The 23,912-nt window shown below is 43.7% G+C and overlaps 1 protein-coding gene across 1 annotated transcript in view; it reads left to right on the top strand.

The window, feature by feature from the left end:
* Positions 1 to 800: 800 nt before the first annotated feature.
* LAMB4 (laminin subunit beta 4) overlaps positions 801 to 23,912 on the top strand; it is a gene marked incomplete at its 5' end in the record, with an annotated part of 39,792 nt that continues 16,680 nt past the window's right edge. Inside the window, 20 exons of the mRNA XM_084279243.1 lie at positions 801 to 834; positions 2,043 to 2,200; positions 6,655 to 6,790; positions 8,231 to 8,304; positions 8,949 to 9,137; positions 9,938 to 10,001; positions 10,559 to 10,773; positions 11,538 to 11,658; positions 12,300 to 12,488; positions 13,421 to 13,600; positions 14,175 to 14,284; positions 14,754 to 14,833; positions 15,180 to 15,330; positions 16,247 to 16,378; positions 17,118 to 17,303; positions 18,429 to 18,550; positions 19,252 to 19,372; positions 20,298 to 20,475; positions 21,811 to 21,954; positions 22,181 to 22,412. Coding sequence (XP_084135369.1) covers positions 801 to 834; positions 2,043 to 2,200; positions 6,655 to 6,790; positions 8,231 to 8,304; positions 8,949 to 9,137; positions 9,938 to 10,001; positions 10,559 to 10,773; positions 11,538 to 11,658; positions 12,300 to 12,488; positions 13,421 to 13,600; positions 14,175 to 14,284; positions 14,754 to 14,833; positions 15,180 to 15,330; positions 16,247 to 16,378; positions 17,118 to 17,303; positions 18,429 to 18,550; positions 19,252 to 19,372; positions 20,298 to 20,475; positions 21,811 to 21,954; positions 22,181 to 22,412 — 2,816 coding nt within the window. The remainder of the gene's footprint in view (positions 835 to 2,042; positions 2,201 to 6,654; positions 6,791 to 8,230; positions 8,305 to 8,948; positions 9,138 to 9,937; positions 10,002 to 10,558; positions 10,774 to 11,537; positions 11,659 to 12,299; positions 12,489 to 13,420; positions 13,601 to 14,174; positions 14,285 to 14,753; positions 14,834 to 15,179; positions 15,331 to 16,246; positions 16,379 to 17,117; positions 17,304 to 18,428; positions 18,551 to 19,251; positions 19,373 to 20,297; positions 20,476 to 21,810; positions 21,955 to 22,180; positions 22,413 to 23,912) is intronic.

The following is a 23,912-nucleotide window of genomic DNA, read 5'->3' as shown; positions in this document are numbered from 1 at the left end:
TCACATGGGGATACCCCAGGAGCTGGAGTTGTATAAGGGCATGCTGGCCTTCAGATGGAGAAGGAGGTGGAAGGCACAAAAATAGAGGGCAGGCAAGCTCTACTTGATGGCAGGATTGGGTTGTCTTTTGTACCCATGGCTGCCTTCTCTTTTTCCAACAGAGGTTTGGTGTTGGCAAGTCTTCTTTTTCCCCCAGTTGAGTAAGAAGAGGAAGGGTGTGAAGTAAATGCCACAATGAACCTCGCATGGGTTCACGCTGAGGTTCCCCTGAACGAGTCTTTGGCACTGACACTGACATTGCCTGGTTTTCTTCACCATACTTTAAGATGCACTTATAATCTTGTCTTTGCCAAAATTCATAACACCTGACTTCAGGCATTTCTCAATGGCATCTTCATTAGGACATAAGTCTTTGTTTTAAGTCAGTGCACAAAGCATGAATCTCTAGAGGATTTAGATCTCTGCAAACAGCCCTGCTGAATTTAGTTAGGATTAAATAGCTTATATTCAAATACCTCAGTATTTTTCCTGATAGCATTTTGGTTTTACTTTAAACTAAGTGAGATTATGTGTCTCCAAAAGCACTCTCAATTTCAGTGCTGAAAATTGTCAGGAGAAGTAATTGCTAAAACAAAATCAAAGCCAGGCTTTCCTCTTAACCTTTGTATTTTCATTATGGCTCTGTCACTTTACTAAAGGCTAGATCTGAGTAAGCCTGTGTGTGAGGGGTGCCTGGGTGAGGCAGAGCACCCACTTGTTCTTCTCTTGCAGTGGCACCAGTTTGAGTTTCACGGGGAGGCATGAGTCTGGGGCTGGCCATCCTGTTACACCTCTGTAAGTACAGATGTCACAGTTTTGAGATATAACCATGTAATGTACTTCTCTCTCCAAGATTTTGTTTGAATGCTTCTTTATGTATGTTACGAAGGTGCATATGACAGTGAGCTCTTACTCCCCACTCTCCTGTCTGGGAGCTATGAGTTATATGAAACCTTTAAATGAACAGGAAAGCTAATTGAGTAATAGTTGTAATTGAGTCTGAATCAGGCCCTGAAAGAGGCAGTCATTATCTACTAATAAAGAGCTGATATCGTGGATCTGGATAAAGAAAGAAGGACAGACTAACCAAACATATGCATGGCTAAAAAGTCAAGCTTCATTCATCATCATGTGATGTATGCCTGAGCCATAAATTGAAGCCTGACTGTAATATACTGTATATTTGCTGCTGTAATTGCATTCCTGCTTCTGGTGTTCACTGAGAGCTTCATGTGTCAATCCTTTTATTTTTTAACAAATTGAGCCGAGTAAAGCTGAACAGATAAAGCCTTCAAGGTACCCATTCCTGTTCAAGGTTTCAGGACAGAACTTGTTTAAAAGGACAAGTCTTGTATGGGAAGACTTAACATAATGGGGAAAATATTTAAAGTTGTTTCAGGCAAAATAAACCAAAAGATCCTGCAATTATTTAGAGAATTCAGAATTTCTCTGTTAAACTGTTAATGACCAGTCCATGGGGTTTGAACAGAGGGGTCTGCAACTGGACCAGGAAGTTCACTGCTAATAATCAGAAAATCTGAGGGATGCCTTATGTCAATCCCGGTCTCAGTTCCACCATTATCACTTGGAAATCAACAGAAATCAGCAGAATTCATCCAAATCTGCCTCTGCTCATGGAGTCAATTGAAATGCCTGTGATTCTGCTGCAGCAGTGCTGGCTATGGGTACAACAGGGTAGTAAGCATAACAAATTATTGCTCATAGCAGATTGGCATGTTTACTGCAAAGTAATGTGCTGAAAATTTCAGCTGTAGCACAGATTTGCCATCTGCTAACTCTATTTTTTATAATAGTTTTGCAGCAGGTGCATTCATAACCAAAGCTCTTCAAGACTCTACCAAACAATATTATTAAGGAAAAAAGGAGTATAGGCAAAGGATCATTTAGTTTTCTTCTGATGTGAGGATGTAACTGCTGTTCTCTGGAGAATACTGCTGGGTATACAAAGCAATTTCACCTCTCTGATCTTCTTTTGCCTTCAGCATTGGTAAGACTGCAGCTTGCGCAGGATGACTGTGATGCGGGGTCCTGCTACCCAGCTGTTGGGGACCTCCTCCTCGGTCGCAGCAAGCAATTAACGGCCTCGTCAACCTGTGGAATGAATGGCCCTCAGAAGTACTGCATTATAGGCTACCTAGAGGTTGGTTTGTTCAAAAGAGCATTTTTTAACATAAACTGAACTCTGCTTACTAACAATATTCTCATCAGTAAAAGGAAGTTGCCCAGATTAGGAAGTTTCTACTGCAGTTGTCTGAAAAAACATCAGGCAGCATGCCATAAGCCTGGTGGAAGGCTATGCCTTCTTGAAGTACATATGGAGAGTTTGGCAGCAAACAGCTTCCATGGTGGTGTATAGCTTCTCAAGGGGGACAAACATCCATGAGATGCAATGGAGCAAAGGCATTTCTGAAGCTTTGGTCTGCCTGTCCTTTTCCCACTCACACCTCAGAGGTGAAGGCCACAGTTTGCATGTATGTGAGTACCTAGCAGGAGGAGTGGGGTGCTGCAGGCTATAGGTACTGCCTCCATGGGCCTTTACTGGAGGACATGATCCCTTAAAGTGTTGAGACCTGAGGCAGCCTACTAAGTGAGTCACAGAATCACTAGGTTGGAAAAGACCTTTGAGATCATAGGGTCCGACTGTACCTGTCCTCTACTAAACCATATCCCTAAGCACCTTGTCTACCCATCTTTTAAATACATCCAAGGTTGGTGACTCAGACACCTCCCTGGTCAGCCTCTTCCAATGCCAAATAACCCTTTTGGTGAATATTTTTTTCCTGATGTTTAATCTGAACCTGCCCTGGAACAGCTTGAGGCCGTTTCCCCTGGTCCTATCACCTGTCACTTGGGCGAAGAGACCAACACTCACCTCTCTACAACCTCCTTTCAGGTAATTGTAGGTGGTGATAAGGTCTCCCCTTAGCCTTCTCTTCTCCAGGCTAAACAACCCCAGTTTCCTCAGCCACTCCTTGTAAGGTTTGTTCTCCAGACACTTCACCAGCTTTGTTGCCCTTCTCTGGACACACTCCAGGACCTCCGTGTCTTTCTTGTAGTGAGGGCCCCCAAAGTGAACACAGTATTCAAGGTGTGGCCTCATAAGTGCCAAGTACAGGGGCACAATCACTTCCATGGACCTGCTGGCCAGGCTTTTTGTGATGCATGCCAAGATGCCACTGGCCTTCTTGGCCACCTGGGCACACTGGTGGCTCATATTCAGCCTGCAGTCAACCAACACCCCTAGGTCCTTCTCTGCAAGGCAGCTTTCTAGCCACTCTTCCCCAGGCCTGTAGCGCTGCACAGGGTTGTTAAAAACCCTATCTCCTCATGTCTTTTGATCTGAAAATAGAATAACGCTGATTAAAGCAAAAGACCATCTCTAGCAGCAGGGAAACCTAACAGTGTAGTCCAGTCATTGGCTGTATGTGTATGGGAGGGAGATCAGAAATGTGGGTGGTCAGAGGGATCCCTCTGGCTCCCTTGTTGCAGTGATGGGTCTGTGGGGCACCAGCAAGTGTGCAGGAGCCGTTGGCAGGCAGACATGGGAATTCCCCCATTGCATGTCCTGGAGAACTTGGCCCCAGTGAGCTAATAAATTGTTGTAAATAGAAATATTTTTACTAAATACCAGATGTGGGCTGAAGAGGAATTTAATCAAACACAGCTTAATTTATAGGCATTGGAAAATAATTACAGTTTATAACCTTCTGGCAAAACACTGTGGCACACTTACAGTATGAAGCTCTGCCATACTGAGATGGCACCAAGCACTGCACCAGGTCACTCATTGCAACTACAGTTTTCTGCAAAATGTAAATACCTCTTTCCTCTTCCAAAAGAGCCTGTGCACCACTCTTCTCCCTTTGCTGGTTTTCCCCACGGTGTTTGAATGAATGGATCCTGGGCATTAACTTGTTGGCTGTACTCTGAGTCTTGGCACTGCTTGGTAGTGAGCCATCTGAGAGACATCATCTTTCTGGCCCTTAGCTGGATGTCTGCCTTTCTTTTTTTCTCTCTTTTTAAGAGGAGATCAAAGAGCAATAAAAAAATTAATATTTCCACTTGCCTGTACTTATCCTTTGAAATAGGCAAATACAGACTTATGAAAAGGAACAGCTGTTCTGCAATAATCCCACTGATTTAATGCTGCTTCAACTTACCTTGAACCCTGGTGACTGTCTCCTGGAGAGGATGGGAGCTACAAATTCTACTCCTTTGCAAAATGTGAGAGATAGAGGCTTATGCTCTGGCAGAGTGATCACAGTACAGGTAACAGAGCACTGGAACAGGCTGCCCAGGGGAGTTGTGGAGTCTCCTTCTCTGGAGATCTTCAAGACCCGTCTGGACGCCTCCCTGTGTGATCTGTCCTAGGGACCCTGTTTTGGTAGGGGGTTTGGACTCGATCTCTGGAGGTCCCTTCCAATTCCTACAATTCTGTGAATCCATGGATCTGCTGTACAAGCTCTCCTTAAATGTGTATCACCTGAAGTATATCAGAGAGTCCCACTCAGCTCAATTCTCTTTCCTAACAGCACATTCCTGAATGCTTTGCTGGAAGCAGGCCAGGAAGCTTTGCATCAAAAAAAAGTGGCTTTGCAAAACCATGTTCTCTCTTCCTCAGTTCCCCTCCTGATGACCTGTTTCAGGCATCACAACCAGAGCAAACCTTACTTGTGAAAGTTTGTGTTTGTCAACAAGGCAAACTGCCAAGAGCCAGGACTCAGATGGGATGTCTTACTGAAAATTCAGATTAAAAAAAAAAAATTGGACTTCAGCTGCTTTGTGTTTGAAAAGAAGCACTACAAAAAATTTTCAGTCTTCAATGTGTCTTATTGTTTCTGAGTATCAGTCAAGTGGTTTTTAGCCCTGTGGTGGGATTTACAATTTATATTTTGAAAGGAAGAGGACTTGGTATTAAGGAGAGTATAAAGCTGGACACTTCAGAGGCAAATGGGATCTGCCAGACTTGCCTTATGTGGACATGTGTGTGCTTGTCTTTCGGGGCACGAAAACCTTAAACGTAAATTGCCTGAGTGTCATATTGTATGTGTCTGTATAAGCCAGAGAGTGGGCGTGTGCAGTCCTGCCAAATGCTTCGATAACCTGAGCTCTCCTTACCACAGCTTTCTGAAGTGAGATGACAGAGTATTTTTTTGTAATTCTGTCTCATCTCCTACATTGTACATTGGGACATTTGTCAAGCGTGGTTTAGAATGACTGGATTTAATATACATCTATCATGATGTTTAAAACATGTGAATTATGCCACAACTCTAAATCTACAACTGTTTATTTAAATGTGAATAATTCCCGGGTGATTTCATAATACAAAGATGTTCCTGATACTTCTCCATAGATCCTGAGAGTGCCAGGTGAGGTGCTGATCCACCCATCTCCTTGTGGGTCATTTCCAACCCAGTTCTTGCCACTGACCTCCATATTTTGGTTTTGGCAGCGTCCCTGCTAACTTCTCAGCTCAGGGCACCGAGTTTGTGCCTGCTCCTTCAGCTTCCTCTGGGGTACTGTGTTGTGCCCCCTTCACCCTGCCAGTGTCCCTGCCAGCCAGGCACACAGCTTGGGCACCCCCTTCCACTCGGGCTTTTCCCTGAGCCCTTGCACTCGGGCTTCTCTTCTGCGCTGCCAGCTGCAGCCCCATGCTGCTTGGGCTTCTCTGCATAGCTCAGCCCGGTTCATCGCCCATCCTGGCATGTTAACCTTGTCACCTCTCCTTATGTCTCCCACTCAATCCCCCTCTTATCACCCTAAGTAGGAGCTCCTTGCTTTCATTTTCAAAGCCCTTTTGCAGACAAAAGCCTCTCATTCAGCACCGAGACATTGGCTAATCATTGCCACCTTCATCTTCTGCTTGTTACATTTTCAAACAAGACCCTTTCACCCTATTGACATCGTGACTTTCCTCTTTTTTAAGCTTTGCTAGTTACTTGTTCCTACAAAAGGCACTAACAATTGGTGGAGTGGTGGTGTCAGCCCAGACCACATACTTTGTACCTAGATCCAGCCTTGCCTTCCATTTGCACAACAGCACCTGTCTGCTGCTCCTGGTTGGCTCTCCGAGCTGCTAGAAAATATGCAAAAGAGACAGGAAAAAGTGCTCTTCAAGGCTGCTTCAGATCTTGAAAGATCCATTCCTCCCTTGTTTCCCCTCTGCCTCCTCACTGCCATCTCTGGCTGTAAGTTTCCACAGCATTTATGAGACCCGAGTAAAAGCTCAGCTTTTAAAAAATAAATTTATCCCAAGATACTCTTGCAAAGCAAACACTCTGGCAGCTAAACTCAGTGCTGAAGGCTTGATAAACTTATTTCTTTGGCCTTACTGAGATGCCTTTTCCACAGCTGAAAATGTGTATTGCTTGCAGAGTACCTAGGGCAGCAGTTACTCTGTGCATGGTTTGTGCTTATGATGATTTTCTTGGGCTTGTCCCTTATATACAAAAGCCTGAGTGATTGAAAACACAGGAACACAAAGCAACTCGACAGGCTGCAATTTCTCAGTGGCATAAATACGTCTACATCCACCGGATCTGTAGAGAAGAGAGCAAATTCATCTTTTATCCCGCTCATTTTGTTTTCTAGGCTGAGCAGAAGTGCTTCCTCTGTGATTCCAGATACCCCTATAATCCCTACACTCAGCACAACAGTCACACCATCGAAAATGTCATCACAACTTTTGAGCCCGATAGGAGAAAGAAGTGGTGGCAGTCGGAAAATGGTAAGTTTCTTTGAGAAAAGGTTACTGCAAAATGCTACTGAGAGATTCATTTATGTAACCAGGATGCATCACGTTGTCTTCGTGAAAAGAGGCGGCAAAACCACATCCATTCTTTGATTCAGTACTACTGAGTCATTTAACCCATTTGTGTGTAACAATACAGGATTTCAGAAATTCTGTGTTTCCTCAGACAAATTTTAAGCACCGTATCTCCAGGAGCTGGCCAGAGGACCCACACAGTGCTCTCATACCCAGTGGCTGTGTATTTCTCACAGTGTGTCTGCTTTTCAGGGACATGTCCTTTGTGTCGAAAGGTACATTTGCCTACAGATGTGTAATGACAGGGTGTGTAAAACACAAATAGCCATTTAAAAAATTAAAGTTAAAATGCTTGAAGTGTGAGCACGAATACTTTAGGAGATAATTAAACGAAGCCTGGCTATCAACAGCCTTATTGCCACAGGTTAATTTTGTCACAAGCTTCTCTGTAGTAGCTCTTCGCTGGTATCAGTTTATACATCCTTACAGCTTCTCTGTGAAGGCATGATAGGAGGAAGAGCATCTATTCTGCTTTATTTGATTTATAGTGAATATATAAAAAATATTTGACTGGTTGGAAATGAAGGTATAGAAAAATTAAGGTTATATCTGTCCAACTAAAATACATAACTCTCATTTTTTCATGGAGTTTGGCATGGACCTGTCACCAGTTTTGGACACCAGTGCCAATAAAGCTGTGGACCAGTTGTGAAATGATCCTTTCTTGCTTTCACCATCTTTCTTCTGTGATGGGGTGTCAGGCACCGTCTGGTCAGCAGCACCTCTGGGATGATGTGTGCAGATGCGAACCATGGGAATATCAGCCGAGGTCCTGCAACTCTCCACAGAGAATGTGTGAACCGAGGTGGTTTCTTTCCAAACTTGTTGCAATTTTGCATGATGCCTGGTGTGACAGCTCTGTTCATGACAATTTTCAGGTCTCGCAATATAGAAGAAAACGCCTTATTTTTATTTGGTGCCTCTTTTTTTTCTTAGAAATAAGCAAACTATTTGGATGGATTTTAAAATACCTTACTGGATACAGGAAGACAGGTGAAAATATTTTGACACGTGCCAGTGGGGGTTGCACCACCACCAAAACGTAAACCTAGAACCTTACAGTCACCTTCACTTTCAGTCCTAATGGTCTGAACGGGACTTCTGACCACTGCCTGTAGGCTCAGTGACATGCAGCACTGCTGTTGCCAGTGCTGGAAAGGCAGCACATCGCGTTGCTCCTGGGAGAGCAATCCAACCACACGCCGGGTTTGTGCACAGGGGATGCTGCAGGGAGCCCAGCTTCTGTGCTGGAAAAGGCATCTTTCAGTTCCCCACAGGAAAGCTGTCTCAGCAACCCCTCCAATGTCCACATTGTGCTCTTAATATTCTTTCTCATTTCAGGCGTTGACCACGTCAGCATTAGATTGGACCTAGAAACTTTATTCCAGTTCAGCCATCTTATCCTGACTTTTAAGGTACATATTTCACTGGAGCATTTATGTAATGTTACACACTAGTTACTTAACCACAGGAATAAATTACTTAGAGGGGCAGTGAAAGCTCCATCTTTAGAAGTTTGGAAGAACAGGTTAGATAAACATCTGTCAAGTATGGTTAAGTTCTAGTTGATCCTGCCTTAGGGGAGGAGGGTAGACTGAATAGCTTCTTATTCTTGTGCCTTCTGGTCCTATTTTTATAAATCCTAGAATTAAGGCTGGAAAAAAATTAAATTGCATAATTAACCTCTAAAAATTTATGATATTTCTGAACTGAGGTTGCTCTTTCAAGTTTAGTTCAGTCTTCTCACACATATCCATTATGATCCAGATGGTTTGGGGTTTTTTTCTACGAAATTCCTACATTGTTGTGGTAAACTTACTTAGAAATTAATCTTATATGTGTATGGAAGATTGCCCTTCCCTTTTGCTGAGAGGGTTCAGATGAGGAATTCAGCTTTTTCAGAGAATATGTAACCAGCACAGTTGTCCTGTAGTGAGCCTGCAAGCTCCCAAACACAGGATTTTAACTGGCTGCTGTTGGCATCCCCCAAACAGGAATGTCAACAGAACAACTCCTGAGATGTCTTATCAAGGAATTCTTGAAATAACGTTTCTTGCAGACATTTCGGCCTGCAGCAATGGTGGTTGAGCGCTCCACTGACTTTGGTCAGACCTGGAAAGCATTTAGGTATTTTGCACAGGACTGTGCAGCTTCTTTTCCCAACATCTCTTCTGGTCCAGCAAGAAGTGTGGGAGACATCATTTGTGACTCAAGATATTCAGACATTGAACCCTCTACTGAAGGCGAGGTACTGCCAGATGTCTGTATTTGTATGAGTTCAGATCATACATGGCTGCTTTTCTGAAGCTCAGGATCTCTTGTCTCTATCCATCAGATCCACTTATCACAGATTCACAGAATGGTTGGGGGTGGGTGAGACCTCTGGAGATCATGTAGTCCAACACCCCTGCTAAAGCAGGGTCACTTAGAGCATGTTGCACAGGATCATGTCCAGGCAGGTTTTGAATCTCTCCAGAGAAGGAAACTCCACAGCCTGTCTGGGCAGCCTGTCCCAGTGCTCTGTCACCAAGTGAAGCATTTATACTGGTTCTGAGATATTAAGTGCTATTGACTTTACTGAAGTAAGAGGGAAAGACAAACACTGCACTTTACCCTCAGTTTCACAGACAAATGAACTCATAAAACAACTTGTACAAAACTTTATACTGTTCTTTCCTACTTTCCAAATTCACATGTTAAGTTCCCCTCATAAGAGATCTTGACCATCCATCAGGCTTTATCACTGAAGGCAAGGGCCTGTCCTTTGATCTCTTTGGTAGGTGCTGGTCCCATCTCTGCATCACTCTAGGGCATTGCTTTTCCTTCCTCCTGACACATCAGTCCACCAAAAGGTCTTTCTGCCCTGCTTAATCCAAGGCTAGTTTGAAAGGGGAGAATGCTTCTGGAATCAGGGCCACAGCCTTGTGGGTTTTTCCTTTATGGGAGCAGTAAAGTGGCATTAGTAACTAATGGGTCTCAGGTAACTGACTTTATGTCTCAAAAGAATAGCTTCAGTGATCTACAGAGCTGTATTAATTTGTTTTGCAGGTTGTTTTAAAAGCTTTGGATCCCAGCTTTGAAATAGGAAATCCGTATGTACCATATATCCAAGGTATGGACAGTAAAGGTTTTCTCCAGAGATACTTTGCTGGTGTTGCATGTTTTGTACACTGAAAGGCTGAAGAGCTCAGCTGGTGTAAGTCAATGATGTTAAAAATTAGGTACCAACAGATTGTAAGGGGACATGAGTATTAATAACTAAAAAGGGCCAATCTTAGTCTCTAGCCCTGAGGGCAAACGGCACAGCTCTACTGAGCTTGTGCATGCAGCTGAACTATCTTTCCTTCTGGGATCAGGTGGCCAAAGCCACACTGCCTTTTGGGAGTAGGCCCAGAGTTGTACATGCACCCACAAAGACATGTGCTGGGAAAATGCAGGTTGGCCCCATCCAGAGCCATACCAAGGAAGGTGCTAATGCTCATGCTGCAGCATGACAAGAGCAGGTTCATGCCCTGGCACCATATGGGTTACTGGTCTTGGCCAATATCAGATCATTTTCATTATTTCTTCAGTATGGGGGAATTCTTGGGTGACTGATCCAAGCTGAAAATTTCATTCTGTTCATCTTCAAGTGAATTTGGGTTTTTGATTTCTCTTCTTTCTTTCCAGAGCTCATTACATTGACAAACCTAAGGATCAATTTTACTAAACTCCACACCCTTGGGGATGCTCTTCTTGGAAGAAGGCACAGTGATCCCCTTGAGAAGTACTACTATGCTGTCTATGAGATGGTTGTGCGGGGCAGCTGCTTTTGCAATGGCCATGCCAGGCAGTGTGATCCCATGCAGAATCTACAGGGAGATATTTTCCATCAATCTGGGATGGTGAGTCATTAATGCTGTCAAGGGCAGTCCCTATCCACCTGGTGTTTTGGATGAAGGAAGAGGTGGAGGGAGGAAGGGAGAGAAAGGAAGGAAGTTCTCTGTTGGCCATTGGATTGACTGTTTGAAAAGCCAAGTTGTAAAATTTTTCAATACAACTTCTTCTTCTAAAGCCCTGGGCTGGATTGCTCAGAAGCTGTCTCTTTGTTGGTGCCAGTATGGGACGACACATGTTGAAAACAGCATCAAAATACCAGAGCTGTAATGGTGCAAATGTAATATAGCCAGTAGCCTGTGGTGTGTGCAGAGACATTCCACACTCCAGCTGGGCTCAGGGGCTCTGCAGGGAGAGGAGGCATTGGTGGAAAGAATAACTGATAATGTAAAGCTAATCCATGAAAAAAGGATTATTAAAAAATTCAGGAACGGGATAGTAAATTCTTTCCTTCTAGGAAGAAGAGGATTTTTTTTTTCTCCTGGAAAGTATGTATCCCTATACAAAGACATGTAAGGGGTGAGACAGAGAATTTAAAAAGTCAAAGTCTCCTTTGATATCTCTAGAAGTTGTCAGGTTTTCAGAATGTTGCTCAGTGGCTTTAAAACTCAAAGTTTTCAGGTATTCGCCAGACATTCTACTCAAATAACTGAGAATTATGTCAGCTGAGGGAGCCAAAGAGCTTTTCATATTCCTGGTCTTGCTTGCATACCCCAAGCAGACATCTCCTCTCATGTCACCTTACCTCCTCTGTGTTCTAACCACATTGTAGGTTCATGGGAGATGTGTCTGCCACCATAACACTGAAGGTTTGTCCTGTGAAAGATGTAGAGATTTCTACAATGATGCTCCTTGGAGGCCAGCTGAAGGGACACAAGATAATGCTTGCAAACGTAACTCAAACTTTATTTTCTTTTTCATTAGCCAGGGGGTTGGTGTAGCACAATCCCAGGGCAATCTGTAATGGGGTGGCTGGGTTTCTGCGAGGGAGACTATTCTATGTCTCATCTAGAAAAACAAATGGGTTCCTTTATCCATCAGTGCTGTGTTGCCCTACAAGAAGGAGAGCTGTTTCATGTTATTGTTTTTCATAAAAAGAAAAAATGCAATAAAGAGAGGGAAAAAAGTAACTAATGCAAAAGAGATAATTTGTTGGTTTGCATGGGGTCCTTCTTGTGAATGAACTAAGAATTTAGACAAGGCTAAACTATTTATTTCCACAATAATGTAGAAAGTAGGATATGCAAAAATAGTATGTTAGGATCAGTAGCAAATATTCAGCTGGATCTTTCTTCAGTGGAGCAGTGTCAGGCACACTCATCAGCATGGATACTTTTCCAAGTGTAGGACCCAATTCTGTCCTAAGTCTTGAATGTTCCCCCCAGCTGTAAAGCACAAGGCCTGGGAAGCTGTAGTCCTGCTGGGGCCCTGAAATCATATGAGTAACCCGACGTTAACAGCAAACAGCAATCATGCAAGACCACAATAATAGGCATTGTGGTGTGAAATATCCCACTGTTTGTTTTGGTTTCAGGGTGTAACTGCAATGGCCACTCTGGCAGATGCTACTTTGACATGGCTGTGTACCAGGCCAGTGGTGGGGTCAGCGGTGGTGTTTGTGAGGACTGTGAGGACAACACCACGGGGCAGCACTGCGACCAGTGTGAACATTTCTTTTACCAGGATCCACTCAAAGTCATCTCAGACCCTCGCCCATGCCTCCGTAAGCTTTGCTGCTTTAGCTTCTGTAAGACTGACTCAAACTGGGGTGGCTCTGGTTCTCTTAGCTCTGAGCCCTGTGGCGTGCTCATGCTTAAATATTCATAGTGTTATAAAAATGTTATCAAACCTATAACATCCAAACTACCTTATAAAGGAGTTCAGCATTCTTGAATCATCATGGAAAGGGCTGCGTATAACAACTAGGATGGGAAAAATGCTCATTGTATAATTTAATTGTAGTAATTGGTATGAAATTTCCTGAAGGAGTCAAGAGGAGATTACACAGGGAGGTGGTGTGGTAGATGTTAGCTTTGCTGTGAGAAAAGGAAAAAATGGAATGCATCATGAAGGCAGTGTCCCCTGCTGAATCCATGGCTTCAAGTACGTAATTCAGCTATGGGTAGCTCCTACCAGCTCTGGGCCGTTGGCTCACGTGTTACCCCTCTGCACCCCTACAATTTTTGTGAGAGCATCCCCAAAAGTTATACTATAAAGTATAACTTTATCCTGGATATATATACATGATATACAATTATATGTTAATATAATATATTAATAACAATAATATAATAATTATAATAATGTATTTTATTATCTATTAATGTATATTATATATAATATAAAGTATAAATTTATATATATATATAAAGATAACTTTTATAACTTTTTTAAAGATAAAGTATAACTTTATATCTGGAAGTATATATATAATATATATACACACACATATGTATATAATACTTCCAGATACTCTGGAGAGGGTAAGGAGTGGATGAGTAACGCCTAGTAATTCATCCAGCACAGCAATCATGGATTGATGTCTCTAATTTCTACAAGAATCCTGAATTTGTGCCTACTTGCAGCTCTGTAATTGCGTTTTCATGCTTATATCTAAATGAACTTTTCTGTATGTCTCTTTGACCATGCCTGTAGCCTGCAAGTGTGACCCAGTAGGTACGTTGCACAACGGCATGTGCGAGAGCCACACAGATCCTGCTCTGGGAACAGTCGCAGGCCGATGCCCTTGCAAGGAGAACGTGGAGGGGGTTCACTGTGACAAGTGCAGGGCCAACTACTACGGGCTGAGTCGCAGTGACCCTCTGGGCTGCCAGCGTATGTAAACCACCTCTTTTGTTCTTCTTTCCAAAGCACTTTTAAGAGATAGCGGTAGTGGAAGACACAGATGCACACTCCAGTGCACAGATACTACCAGATACTATCTGCTTCACAAAATACCCAGCTACCTACCATAATTTAATTCCAATGCAATGTAGTGTACCTGGTGCAGCATCTGAGATGGAAAAGATACAGAATCACTTGTAGAATACGTAGTATGTTATAATGGGCCAGTATGTTGTTACCAGAAACATTGCTAAATATGCAATTTAATTGAAAAGGGAGATTGAAACACATGTTATGCCCTCCACATGGCACTCAGCAACATGCAAGGACTGTGCAGTGTGGATCGGCACATGGAAAACCACTGCACTGTACCTCTGCCCGTGCCCCTGCTCCCCGACGGGGAAACAGCCCGTTCCCCGAGGGCTGCAGGGTGCCAGGGCATGTCCGTCGGCAGAGCCAGGGGGCAGAGACTGCCTGCCATGCTGATGCCACATCTGAAGCAAACACCACTCCTGCTGCCGTCACTGGGGTCCACAGAGGTAACCACACGTTTCTCTCCCTGCAGCCTGCAACTGCCACCCCTCTGGCAGTTTGCCTTTCTCCATCTGTGATCCTGCCACCGGAGAATGCCTCTGCCAGCGGTTTGCCACAGGGCGACGCTGTGAAAAATGCCTTGTACGTACTCAGATTTTGTTACTACTTCTGCATATGGTTTTAAAAGTCCCCTTTCCCATCTACTGCCTTTTCATTGCCAGAAAAGTAAACCATTCTTCAAAATAACTTTGCAGTCATATGCTTCCATTTTGCATTGTCACATCTGGTTCTTTTTTACTGCTTGCAAACATTTGTGCAATCAAATTGCACTAGGAGGAGCCCTCACAGGAAAGAAAATCACGGTCTTAGACCAGACCATCTTTGCCATTTCCAGAGCAACTTGCTAGCACAAATGAGTAAATGTCTGACTATTCTTGCAGTGCCTGAGCAACCGTGCAATCTGTTAGAGAAGCAATCTCACATGGCCAAGTGCAGGCAGGCAGCCCTGGAGCTCTCCAGAGCACCATTCACCCAGGGGAGAAAGTTCTGTTGTGCTTTACATACTTAAATATTTGCTGAAAAAAAATCTTTCACTTCCTTTTCATCCCAGGTAGGATACTGGGGTCTTGGCAACAGCTTGCATGGCTGTTCTCCATGTGACTGTGATGTTGGTGGATCCCAGAGTAACTTGTAAGTTAATGTTCTTGAAGTTCTTTCTTGGTTTTATTCTTTATAAACTCCTGGGCTGGAGTTACTGTAGGTAATAGATATAGAAAGAGATACAAGAAGTGGATACAGGAATAGATGTAACAGGTGATCTGGAGACAAAAGGATCTGTGCTTCAGATATGGAATGTGCTGAGGAAGACACAGCATATCATGTCTCCTAAGTGGTGGGAAAGTCGCACTGAATAAATCCAGCATCAGAAGCAGAGGGGTGGGTAGGAAGAGGTTTAAGATGGGAGGCGATCCGACAGTGGAAGTAATGAAGCAAAGCTGAAACTCTGACATCCACCCTCTTACAACTCTTACCCAAGATGCTCACCAAAGGATGGTCAGTGCAAGTGTCTTACCAACGTCGTGAGCCGCCAGTGTAACGAGCCAGCCCCGGGCTACTTCTTCCTACCCCTGGATTATTATATTTATGAAGCTGAGCATTCAAAGCCCCTTCCTGGCTCTGCACCCTTGGTACGTAGTTGACTTTTTACATGTCGCACTGAGAGGGGATCCACAGTGGCCAAGAGGAAAGAAGCTCTTGTTTGGGGAGCAGCCAGAGCGGCTTTTTAGCAGGAAGGTACAAAACAAGTCCCTCGACCATCCTCATTTCCTGCTTGACTATGACTGTCCCATAACTGTGGCTGTTACCGTGGGACAGTTGCTACAGCATGGTGTGACCTGCAACGCTGTCCTTGCTGCTCCAGAAGCGTGGGCTGCTCTAGCGTGAATTAGATAAATTAATTTAATTATTTAAATTAGAGGAAAGTGTGTGAGTTGCCAACATCTATCATGAACTGTGATATTTCAAGGAATCTCCAACAGGGAAGAATCGAATTCCTCTCTGCTGCATTGGACTCATTCCTGCTGCCTTATATAATAGCACTGATTGTAGCCCAATTTCCTCAAGAATTTGGCATCCATCTGTAATGCTTTTAGAAAAATAAATGTATTTATTTTGTCCTCAGAATGGTGGTAGTTGTTCACCATGCAGAGTACAAGTCTGGAATCCATTCCTTCCACTGCCTATGTTTTTACTAACGTTTCTTCTCCGATGTATTGTCCAGAAACTGTAGAGAAGGAATAATAAAAAATGTTTATTTGCAGGTCACATCCACAAATATTTAGCTATAATCACAACCAGTAATCATCCTACAGTCCAATAATTAAATGGAAAACAGATGTCTGGGACATAGCTTAAGAGGAAGTACAAGTTAATTGTAAGAGGGTGAGGGAGAAGGGTTTCCAGCAGCTGCTGGGCCATAGTTTAGAGTTTCGCCCAGCAGAGAACAGAGATTGTTTAAAGAATGTGGATTTTCATTTAGCTGCTTACCTACCCTTCAACACTGTTGAGACAGTGCTGTCCCCTCTCTTTACTATTACTTCACAGGTTAAACCAAGCACTCTTCCAAGGTGTGACATCTACTTCCAGAAGCAAGGTTATGAGTTCACGATTGAAAATGGAAAGATTGTGTTAAACAGGAGCAAGAAACGAAGCTTAAGAAAATCTGGACTGGAACAGGTAATAAATAGTTACTTAAAGTTACACCAAATACTAAAATTTTATTTTTGCAACAGAGGGCAAGGAAATGCCTGAGCATGAGGGATTCACAGTCCCAGATGTTACAGTCCTGACACAAACAAAATGAATTTTTTTGATACACAGTTGGGCTGGATATTTATAATTCACATCAGCAGGTTTGCTCTGTTATGTCCAGTGCTGTTGCAGTTCAACAAATGGTTTAGAAGGGAAGAGTCCTTAGGAAAGGTAAAATTTTATTCTTTTTTTTTGCTTGCAAGACATTTCCAACATTTTCCATTTTCCAAAAAACTTACAAAGCCATTAAGATGGAATCTACTGCATTTAAATGCTCTCAGCTTTGTTATTGTAAGTATTGATACTTATTTATTCAGTAATGTCCAGACATGTATGAAATCAAAATCAATCTCATTGAAGTTTTCAATGTGAATGCTTGAAGATGCCCAGTACAGAGTTGGATGGATGATTCTGGTCTCTCTTGTTGCTGTTGTTACAAAGCTATAGGAAGCTTTTCTTTATGTGTGACCCTGAACATCTTACATTTGTGAGAGTTCTTAAATTGTCAACCTGGAGTTTGTTTAGAAGATGACGTTGAACGATGGCCAAAATAAGTAAGCGACTCTGAGTTTGGATGGGGTTGTGGGGTTCTGTGTGATTTTTTTTCTTTAATTTCTTTAATTTGACTCCTTGTGCTGTTGAAAATGTCAATATATTTTTGCAGGGTGCCATGCAGCTTGGACAGGACTCAGCTGTGGCAGTGGTTTTCAGGCAGCCCAGTGCTGGTCGGTCTGTCACATGGACGGGACCTGGCTTTGCCCACGTTCCCAGTGGAGCTGGGCTGAGATTTGCCATCAGCAATGTTCCCTTTGCTATGGACTTTTATATCACAATTCGTTATGAGCCTGAGGTACTCATGATTTCTTGTCTTTCTTGTGATGTTGTGATAGGTGCAGGGTCTATCTTGTCAATAATAGGGTGCGGCGATCTGTTCCACTCTTTGTATTTAAAATTGTTTGCCTTTTCATCCATATCAACCAAGTATACATGCCCTCCACTGATCCCCTTAACCCTTTCCACTCAAATCTGAAAAATAAGCACTAAAGTGTTTTCTAAAAATCAGCCAAAACTTAATCTTCTGGAGTTCCTCCTTTGGTACCTTGGCTTGGACTAGACTTTCTTTTACAAATGAGACACGTGCAAAGTGCTGCTCCTTGTAGATGGGCATCCTTTATTTCTAGCTGGGATTTGCTGGGCAGGAAAACGTGCAGAGGCAGGAGTGATCAGAATAGACCCAGAGCTTTTGCAGACATCCAGCTTCCCAGTTACTCCAGCTGGGCTCTGAGATGTGTGAAAATTGTAGGAAACCAGCCAAAATCTTATTTTTTGCCCAGACAGAATTTCTCAAAGATGAAGACATGTCTAGGGAAATGTATTAACCCAAATTTGGTTAAAACCAAGTCTGCAGCCATGGCTTCAAAAGCATAGGCAAGTGTTTTCTCAATACCAGTGTTTGTACATGCCTTGCTCTTCTGCTTTGCTGCTCCCTGGGACAATCGCGCCACTCGAGATCCTCCTTCTGTATATTGTGTCCTGTTCTCTTACCATCGTTTTGAGGCAAACAAAACTCCCAGTGTCTTAAAACGTGAGAACAACTTTGCAGTGGGCTTGTTTCATGTAGCTGTTTCCTTCTAAGGATTAAGCAGTTGAATTTTAAAGACTGCTGTTGCAGTCTTTTATGTTTGCCATTCCTTATTAGATGTGAGAGGAGACAGATACTGTGCTAAGAAAGGAAACAACTCCAGTGATTTTAACAGAACTGTTTCCATTTGCACCAGCTGAGGTCTCATTTCCTTCTCTGCTCTTCCATTAGCCATGGCAAATACAGTACATTTTTCACTAATAGCACTTTGCAGTGCTGTAAAGAGCAAAATCTGTTTGGTCACTGCAGTGTGCAATCATTCAGGTCCTTGGCAAGGAGAAAGTGGGGTTTCAGATATGAAAAATGATTGTAATTTTTGTGTTTTGTTTATAGTCCTTGGAAGATTGGTTAGCAAGTGTTACCATCCAGCCCATTGGTAGTCTGTCAAGTCAACACTGCAAAAACAAGGGCCTTTCACAGGAGCCACGCACATTGCCTCTGCCAGCTGCAAAGAGGTCTGACTGTTCCTGTCCTTTCTCCTGTATATTTTCTGAGTACATATCTTTCACTGAAGCACAGTGGAGTGATAAGAATCTGGGAAAGTGGGAATATTAGAAACACATGTGGCCTTTCCTGTTGCTGTCACAACACATTACCACATAGGCTCTAAGGAGGGGTCTGATGCTCCAGTCCTCAGCCTGGCAAAGGTTTGCCTAACCCAGGAGAGCAGCCTGAGATCTTGCTGGGGTTAGTCATTGCTTTGGCAAAGACCCAACTGTAGCTATTTCAGTATAGAAAGGAAATGTTGACTTAAAGTCACCGTCCTAGGCTATTTTCAAAACCAGATTTTCAGTTTAGACCAATGAAAAGAATAGAGGGGAGCCAAGAGGATGTGACTGACTGAAGTCTCAAACAGGAAAGGACAAATATGAGCAGTGACTTGCAAATTCATTTGCTTGAAGTAGTAAACCCCTCCATTTTCAGTTTAATCTGACCAGGTTTAAATAGCACTTGGTGAGTCATCCAGGCAGCAGTCATGCAGCTTTCCCAAAGCCTGCCAGCAGTGGGGCAAGGTGTGCTCCTTGCAGCAGCAGAGCTTGCTCAGGGCTGCAGGCATCAGGATGCAAGAGCAGAGGGGAGCGAGTGCTCACAACACCCTGTAAACTTGCCTTGGCCTGACTACTGGCTACAACTGTGCTTTATTTCTGCTAAACAGGATCGCACTTCTGCAAACTCCAGTCTGCCTGGAGCCTGGAACAGAATATTCTGTGGATGTGTATTTTTCTCAGCCCTCTGCCTCTGACCCAAAGGCAAAATCGTTCATCTTGATTGACTCCGTGAGTAGTTCTGTCACAACTTCTTTGAGGCTGTATTTATACCAGTGAGGTTTGTTTTCACACAGACTTACTCAAAATATTTAAAAATAATTTATAGGGTGTTTTAATAGAAATTCAGGGAAGCATTCTGCTTACCTCTACTGGCACTGTGACTGCAAGGTTTTGTATGGAAAACCAGAATTGTATCTGGTTTAATTTTCATGGAGCATAATAGCTCATCAACTTGTTTCATATGTTAATGGTCAGAGTATGTGCCTCTAGCCATTGTTTATTTATTATGAGCGCACTCCACATATGCTGACAAGATGCAGTTCATCACTTATGTTTTTAAAAAATACCTATAATTTGCCTGAATCTATTTTAAAAATTGTGGATGTATTTGAAGATAACATTGGAAAAGTAAAATTAGTTCTGTACTTGCCCAGGAACCGGGTCCAGACATTTCCCAAGTTTCCACCAAGTCAGGAACTGGGTATTAGTTTTGGGCCCTTCTCTTGAGAGAATTATTTTTAAGTTCATTCCTCTAATTATTTCTGTAGAACTGGACCTGACAAAGGCTGGCCATACTTGGACATAGAACGTTCAGCTGATTTTTCGCTATCTCAGTAATACAAGTAAAATTTTTGGCCAGATACTGACTTTGGAGTCATCAGCACGGCACCTCTTAGAAGCAAAACCAGTTGTGAGCATATCTCTGAGGTCTTACTATAATCTGACTTCTTTATACATAGTCTCTTTTATTTGAAGAACTCAGGGAATGTCTAGACCTTCAGAATAAATGTGAATTTAGATGACTGAGCAGCACAGCAGCAGGTTTGGAAATGCAGTGGTCCTTGCAATGCAGAGCACAGTCAGAGAATGTGGGAAATTCTGGTTTTTAGTATGTCTAAGCACAAATATTTTCTTTTCCCTCTTAACGCCAAAGCTTGGACTTATTCCCAGAATTGGCTCTGTGGAGAACTTATGCACTGAAAAGGATTTAGATGAGTACCAGAAGTATCACTGTATTGAAATTGCATCAGAAGTTGGACCTCATGTCCTGCCTGAAGCGTGCACACGACTCATAGTGAGCATGTCAGCCCGAATTCACAACGGTGCTGTTGGTAAGGAGCAACCTCTTTTTGGACAGCTTCTCCCTTCAGTTTGTAAGATGCTTTGACTGGAGATCTCTCAGCCCATGGTGGTGTAGATAAATGAAGCTTATAAGCATGTGATATGTGTGGATGTGCAGGATATGTCCCACTGAACCATCAGTATGCTGCAAAAACCTTTTGGTGGAATGACTCTCAGAGTCCATCACAGCTGGTGAGCTTCGTGGTACAGCATGACCAGGACCATGGCAGTACTTGTGTGTTTCTGAAGAGCATTTCAGTCAGATGCAGCTTCACCAGATGGCCAAAGCAGTAATTTTCTGGCTGCTGTAAAATGACAGGGGAGTTTTTAAGCCCCCTCCCCAGATGCTGCAGGCCAGCTGGATATCCTGGTAGGACTCTAGGCATGATGGCACACAAGCTGATGTACTGGAAGAGATTCACTAGGAAAATCTTAGTGGTGCCCCAGCATGAAGGCAGTGACAGCTGGGGTTTGAAGGCCTAGGCAATCTCCTGGACGCACTGCTGAAAGGACAGCTGGGTTCAGTGGCTCAGGAGACTTCCAGGATGTTGGGCTGAGAGAAATGGAGCTTCTATGCCCTTCCAGTAAGAGGAGGGACCTTTCTGAAAAATGTTGGTGGCCAGCTCCTTTCAGGGAGCCTTGCCTCCAATACACCTGATAGCATCTGCTTGGTTTGGGCTATTTTTAGAAGGACCACTGCCTCACACATCGTATAATATGGTCATGGCTATGCAGCTACAGACCCTCCTCATTTAAGTTTGGGCTATGCTGACTCCTCATTAGCCCAGTTCCCATAGTGATGGGATTCATCCCGTGAAGCATGGCACTTTGGCTTTCTCATGCTGGCATCTGAGCATCCTGCACAAACATTCTCTGTGGGTAAGCAGACCAGCTTCACTCAACAAGTTAGTCCAAGGTGGCCAGAAAGCAGCAAATACACAAGTGCAGGCTGTCTAAGTACTGCTTACAGGTTATGTTCAGTGCTGCAGCTACACAAAGTCTTCTATCTTCATGGTTATCTTGATTTCAGATCTACATTTTGTTATGCCCTCTTCTGTCCTATCCCAAATATGTGCTGAAGGCAGTGCCCTAAGTGGGGCAGGCTCCAACACCAAGACTTGTGCTGGTGCCTGACATGCCATCACCATCGATCCTACAGCATCAAATAACCCAAGCCATGTCCAGCAATAGTTAGTGAACTCCTGATGAGAAGAATCAAGATCTTTTTTTTTCTTAATTTTAAGTGTAAAACCTGCAAGTTTCCAAGAGCAGTCACACTCCTTTATAACCAAACCGCTTCTGATTTTTTTCTTTCCCTTTGGCAGCATGTAATTGCAATCCCCAAGGGTCACTGAATGCCAGCTGCAGTAAACTGGGAGGCCAGTGTCAGTGTAAACCCAACGTTGTGGGACGTTGCTGCAATACCTGCTCTGCAGGCAGCTACGGCTTTGGCTTCCACGGCTGCTATGGTGAGTACTCTGCAGTTAGCACCAGTGCCAGTGTCTGTCTCTTCATGCATACCTCAACTTTTGGGGGCTTTGAATCAATGATTATGTGTGAAGCAATATGAGAAATGTTTCCACAGATAACTCACTTTCCATCCCCGCTGCTTGCCCTGCCTCTGCGCAGTGTGGGCGATGAGCAGGGCTGGTGGGGATACCTTCAGGATGCAGCTTTGCTTTCGGTGTTTTCCAGCATGCGAGTGCCACCCGCAAGGCTCGCTGAGCACGCTGTGTGACCAGGTGACGGGGCAGTGCTCCTGCCGCCGGGAGGTGGATGGTCAGCGCTGCAGCCGATGTCTGGCTGGGTATTTCGGATTTCCCCACTGCCGCCCCTGCGCCTGTAACGGTTACGCGGAGCTTTGCGACCCGGTGACTGGAGCATGCCTCAACTGCCGCGCGTTTACAGCTGGCACCCACTGTGAGAGGTAGGGTGAAGGGAAGCCCTGCAAAGCTCACCCGAATGCTGGTGCTCTCTGAAACACGTGTGTAGCTGGCGGCCCACCTACCTCCCCATCAATGACCTTAACTGGAAACACATACCTAAACCCAGTATTAAACTGGGCCTTGCTGCTGAATGGCAGGAAACTGATCAGCAAATGTGTGTGGAAAAGTGTGTGTAATGCCTGTGGGATGACTGTGGGCATGGCACACACAGAGTGGGCTCCCTGCAAGAAGGCTTTTGAGACATGGGTGCTTGGAGACATGTACAAAGCACTGCATGTGAGATACACTGACTCCTGCCAGCTTTGAAATCGCCCAGAGGCTAACCTCGTGCTGAATACTTATTTTAATACCTGCAATTATCTCTGAGGAGCTTAAATAAACATGCCCTGTTTTCTGGTTCATGTTATTTCCATATGACCAGCAAATGACTTTTCCCACATGTTCAATCTCCATTCAAAACAGCACTCCTCTTTTTTATTTTATACACTGGCAACAGCTTCAGAGTTCAACACGGATGTCAGAATTAAATTCGCTGGCTGTTTGGTTTACTTTGGCTGAATTGTACCTTGTCATTCACATTTAAGAGGATTTCCCCATGAAACCTATTGAGCTTGCATTGCAGTTCTTTTGGACAATAGAGCCGTTGGCTATCATGCTTGTAGGTGGCAAATAGACTAAAAATGGGGAATTGAAATACTTGTTGCCCTGTGCCTCTGCAGGAGCTCCAGAGCCCAGGGTGAGGATAATCAAATAGCTAAGACTTTCAGCCTGACTTGTATACATCCAGAGAACTGTGTTTCCACTTGCCATAGTAAAGGAGATCAAAGACTGAGGATGCTTCAGAAGTCACTGTGTTGCTGCAGCTGCGGGGCCATGGGGGGCTGGGACATGGATGTGGCAGTGGCGAGCAGGGTGGCGGGGGTGGATGAGCCCCCTGGGATCCCCCAAAGCCCCTTGCCTGTCTGGATAATGGCACAACCACCACCTCAAAGCAGCCGTCACCCCGGGTGTGCAGAACATGTCAGACACAGTGTGGCTGATTTCAATACATATGGTACATCTAAAATATGCCATATTCTCTGAGTGCTCTGAATGAACCATTGGTTTTTTACCCACGCCAGGACTTCCTAATGTCATGCCAACCACTCCTTGTGTGTATGCATGGAGATAAATTAATTTATGTGGCGATAGGCCAATATACAGAATTTTTACATGGCAGTCTTTAGCTGTCTATGCAGAGCATGTGTGATACGTCACGTGTGTATATTATCATTTAGATTAAAACTGTTCCAGAGTAGGTGAAAATCTTCAGAAATATTCCTTGAAAAGAAAGCATATGTGGTTGGGTTTCTTTTCCTTTTTGCTCCAGATTTGGGGAATGCAGCTCTGATTTTACATTTTAGAACACCTTTGAAGTTTGATATATCTGTACCAGTTAACAGGGATTGCATTAGAATGACATGGAATGTTTAATTATATAT

This window comes from Gallinula chloropus (assembly GCF_964237585.1).
Source record: "Gallinula chloropus genome assembly, chromosome: 1".
In the NCBI taxonomy this organism is placed as follows: Eukaryota; Metazoa; Chordata; class Aves; order Gruiformes; family Rallidae; genus Gallinula; species Gallinula chloropus.
This window is presented reverse-complemented; position numbering and strand designations above follow the sequence as displayed.